This window comes from Arachis ipaensis, chromosome B09, assembly GCF_000816755.2.
Source record: "Arachis ipaensis cultivar K30076 chromosome B09, Araip1.1, whole genome shotgun sequence".
Classification (NCBI taxonomy): domain Eukaryota; kingdom Viridiplantae; phylum Streptophyta; class Magnoliopsida; order Fabales; family Fabaceae; genus Arachis; species Arachis ipaensis.
This window is the reverse complement of record NC_029793.2, coordinates 105,493,743-105,497,815: the sequence shown is the minus strand read 5'-3', so window position 1 is coordinate 105,497,815 and position 4,073 is coordinate 105,493,743. Positions and strand designations below refer to the sequence as shown.

Here is a 4,073-nt window from a genome sequence, read left to right as displayed (position 1 = left end):
ATAATTAAACAACTTCATAGATCATTAAGGAAGAGAAATATAGTGATACTAAAAATTTGAAAAGTGCCACGTTCAATTCTTAAGTAGCAAGTTTAAAAACAGAGCAATTTCTAGAAATTTGAGCAGCAAGTAGCAGCAAAATACAAGCACATGAATCCAAAAATTGTAATTAACATGAGAAAAGCATGGATTGCATGTACAGAGGCAGCATCAAACTTAATTTCACAAGGACAGCAGGTAGAATCAGGTCACATGAAACAGAAACAGCACACGGCGATGGCGGTGGGCTGCTCGATTGGTGGTGGTGGGCTGGTGGCAGGCTGATGTCTATGAGACTACGAAGAGGGCTGATGGCTATGGGTGCTGAACTGCTTGGGTGATTTCTGGAAACTGATTAGGATTTAGGGCTTCGTTTACGTTTAGGTGTTTTCTTTCTTTTTTTTTAAAAGAGCCAAAACGACGCCGTTTAGCATTTCAACTTTCAAATCAAAAACCGCTAAAAAACTGGACGGTTCTCCCGGTTTACCAGTTAACTGTCGATTTGACCAATTTTTTACCAATTTTTGTCAGACGGTTTCTGACCTTACTCGGACCGACTAAGTGACCAGTTCCTGGTTAATCCGATTAAACCGGCCGGTCCGGTTCGATTTTCAGAACCATGCTTATTATACAAAGATCTAAAATAAAAGATTGTAAATGACGTGGGTCGCCACGCTGTCGGCACAATTTAAGATTCCTACGCTGTTCTCTTCCCTGGAAAAGAAAAAACACTACACAAGCACACGACAAAATCGTGAATTGGTGCACGCAAAATAGGAAATTTGGGGTTCCTTCCGTCTGGATTCCAATTCCGTCGACCAATTCCGATTCTATTCGCAATCTCCTTGGAACCGGTTTCAGGTTTGATCGATTTCTTCGTTCTTTCTTTTCCCGCACTTTTATCGATACCCATACCCTTGACATTGATTTGATCCAACGGAAGTTGGGTTCTTTTTTGGTTGAAATTTAGATTTTTAGATACCCTTTTCTCTCAAAGTTAATGGGATTTCATTGGAATAGCTAATTGGTTTGCGTGATTATTGATTAAGTGATTAATCTGAAGAAGATGGGGGCAATGGCATCGCGGTTCTGGTTCATGTTGTTCCCTGCAAAGGAGTATAAGATTGTTGTTGTTGGTTTGGATAATGCTGGGAAGACCACTACCCTTTACAAGTTGCATCTTGGTGAGGTTGTCACTACCAACCCTACTGTTGGTAGCAATGTTGAAGAGGTTGTCTACAAAAACATTCGATTCGAGGTGCCTTTCACTTACTTAACCTTCTTTCATCAATTCACACCATTCACTTTGTTTTAATGTGCTTATCTTGCTTCAATGCTTCCCTTTCATGTAGCTGTTGTTTACTTATTTAGTATTGTTGGTGATTGGGTAGGGGTTTGTGTATCTGTATAAATGTTTCTTCTCAGTCTTTCATTTGATAGAACATATACAGCAAAAAGCCTTATAAATATTTTACATTTTCTGGGTGGGATTGAGTGGGGGTAGTATGCTACACTAGAAGCCTTATTTAGAGTTGGTTAGATATAGTTACCAGTTGTTACTCACTTTTCTCGTCGTCAGTAAAATTCACTTCTAGTTTTTTGTTTTTTATATTGAAAATCTTGTTCTGGAGATAGTTGGATGAAACATGTGTACTGAAGATAGTTCTTGACGAAATTTGTGGATATTAATCAGTTTTCATGTGTTATTTCTCTGTTTTCTAAGACTGTTTTGGATACTCTTAAGTCTTATGTCTCAAAATATCAAATCACCATTTTTGGCCTACTAAATTGAATGCTGGGTGTTTCTGTTTGTGTGGGAATGATCTCCTCTCAATAGTTTACATACAAAAGAGGGTCATCCTTGCATGGATACAAAAGGTATTAGCCAAGAATCAAGATGGAAAAAAAAAAGCTTACTTAGCTATAACAGTGCATGCCAATCTCTGAATATTCGCTAAAGAAACATTTCATGAGCACTGAAGTGATCCCAAATTAAATCAACAGTTGAAAAGGAAGACATCTCCTTATGGCTTAAAACTATGTTTCTACTTCTATTCTTTTGGTTTTGTAAAGGCTGACAGTTTCAACCTTCGTTTGAGTTCTTGCTAATTATTTTTCAAATTTGTCCTGTATTCCTGGTGACAATTTTACATTGTGCATATTTTCATGAAGTTAGCATGTTGTAAAACAGTTCCAAGCTTTGCCACTGTACATGTTGACCGTATTACTCACTCTGTTTTCTTCATTTCAGGTTTGGGATCTAGGCGGACAAGAAAGACTCCGGACATCATGGGCAACATATTATCGAGGAACACATGCTGTGATTGCGGTGATAGATAGTAGCGATAGAGCAAGGATCTCTATTATGAAGGATGAACTTTTCAGGTTGCTGGGGCACGACGAATTGCAGCACTCAGTCATCCTCGTCTTTGCCAATAAACAAGATATCAAGGATGCCATGACACCTGCTGAGATCACCGATGCGCTATCTCTTCACAGCATCAAGGATCATGATTGGCATATACAAGCGTGTTGTGCCCTCACTGGAGAAGGGTTGTATGATGGTCTCGGATGGATTGCCGGGCGAGTAACCGGCAAGGCACCATCATGATTGTAGGATTTGCGGGAGTCTTTTCAACGAGATGCATTTTTCATGTACTGAATTGATGTGATTACTGATCAGTTACAAAAGTATATGTATCATTTATACCTTGAAGAGTCGACCATTCAAGCCAAACAAGTGTCTTTGGATTAGTTATGAAAGATTATTCAATAGTTGACTATATATGTATACAATATACTTGAAATTTTAAAATCGATTATGATAGAATTTGTTTTATGTTTGGATGTTAAATAGCTAGAATACTTTAAAAAAAAAAAACGTACTCTCTTTTTTACTTTATTTTATTTTATTTTTTGAAGCTAGAAGGAGAAAATTCCTTGATGGACTTTTATCATGGTCAGTTAAAGTACAATGATCCATACCAATTCTTTATCTAATGTCATTATATGGTTGCAAAATTATACAAATACACCTTCAAATGCCTATTCTAAAATTACACAAATTACAATTTAAATTTCTATTCCAAAATAACACAAATTACAAAACTATCAAGCTTCTTCAATTCTCCGGATTCAACATTATGTGGGTCAATACCACCATCTTGGAAGTTTTGTTCAACTAGGTCCTTTGTAGCTGCAACAGGTTGATGCTGGAATTGAGTATGCAATGAAACTAAATCATGCTCCTTTTGCACATGCAACAATGTACAGAGTCAGATGGAGGAAGCATCATGACTAGTCTGTAAAATACATTACTACATTGCTGTCATTCACCTGAGATGTTGGTTACTATTTCCTTACTGCTGTTAGGCTTTCTTCTTTACACTTAGACAGAGATCCACCCAAATGAAGAGGCAAGTATTGGAATAATAAAGCAAAGTGGAGATTGGGAATCAACATTTGCAATTTATTTATAATTGTCATTACTAAACCCTAAAACCTAAACACACATGCACAAAACAATGTCAGTTGGACAACTTGATCATGCCGAACTTGTTTTGAGAACTACCAACCCTGGACTTGTAACCCTATAAATTATGCAGCATGGCATAATAGAACAAAGGATCACATTAGAGTGAGAAAATCACCATAATTGACCAATTTTTTTTACCTAAACCAGATTTACTCGATTCTGGTTTTAATATAACATCTTATCCAAATAATCTTAATCTTCAACTTTAATTATAAAACCTAACAAACGCTGTTTGGTCTGCCAGTCTGCAAGGACCAAGTTTGGATTAAGAACAAACTAAGCATCATACACAACAAATTTCCACTAGTTTCAAATAATGCAAAATTAAGACGATCTATTAATAAATTAACAATATTACCAGAAACGCCAAGAAACCTCTAAGTATGATTTTGAATGTTATAAAAGGTATTAGCTAATTATTAGCTAGTTATAATTATTGGCAATGGCAACCATTGTTAAACCAAACTAGATTTTTTCAAAATTAAGGTGGTGGGAAGCA

The 4,073-nt window shown here is 36.5% G+C and overlaps 1 protein-coding gene across 2 annotated transcripts; it reads left to right on the top strand.

Annotated features, from left to right (window-relative positions):
• Nucleotides 706–2,882, top strand: LOC107617494 (ADP-ribosylation factor-like protein 5). Of its 2 annotated transcripts, none has more exons than XM_016319262.2 (3): nucleotides 706–902; nucleotides 1,095–1,297; nucleotides 2,291–2,882. In XM_016319262.2, exons 2-3 carry the CDS (start codon nucleotides 1,106–1,108, stop codon nucleotides 2,648–2,650), a joined length of 552 nt encoding a protein of 183 aa, XP_016174748.1. In that variant the 5' UTR covers nucleotides 706–902; nucleotides 1,095–1,105; the 3' UTR covers nucleotides 2,651–2,882. The 2 variants fall into 2 exon arrangements, with proteins under 2 accessions (XP_016174748.1, XP_020966071.1); XM_021110412.1 differs by having other exon boundaries at nucleotides 724–900; nucleotides 1,087–1,297.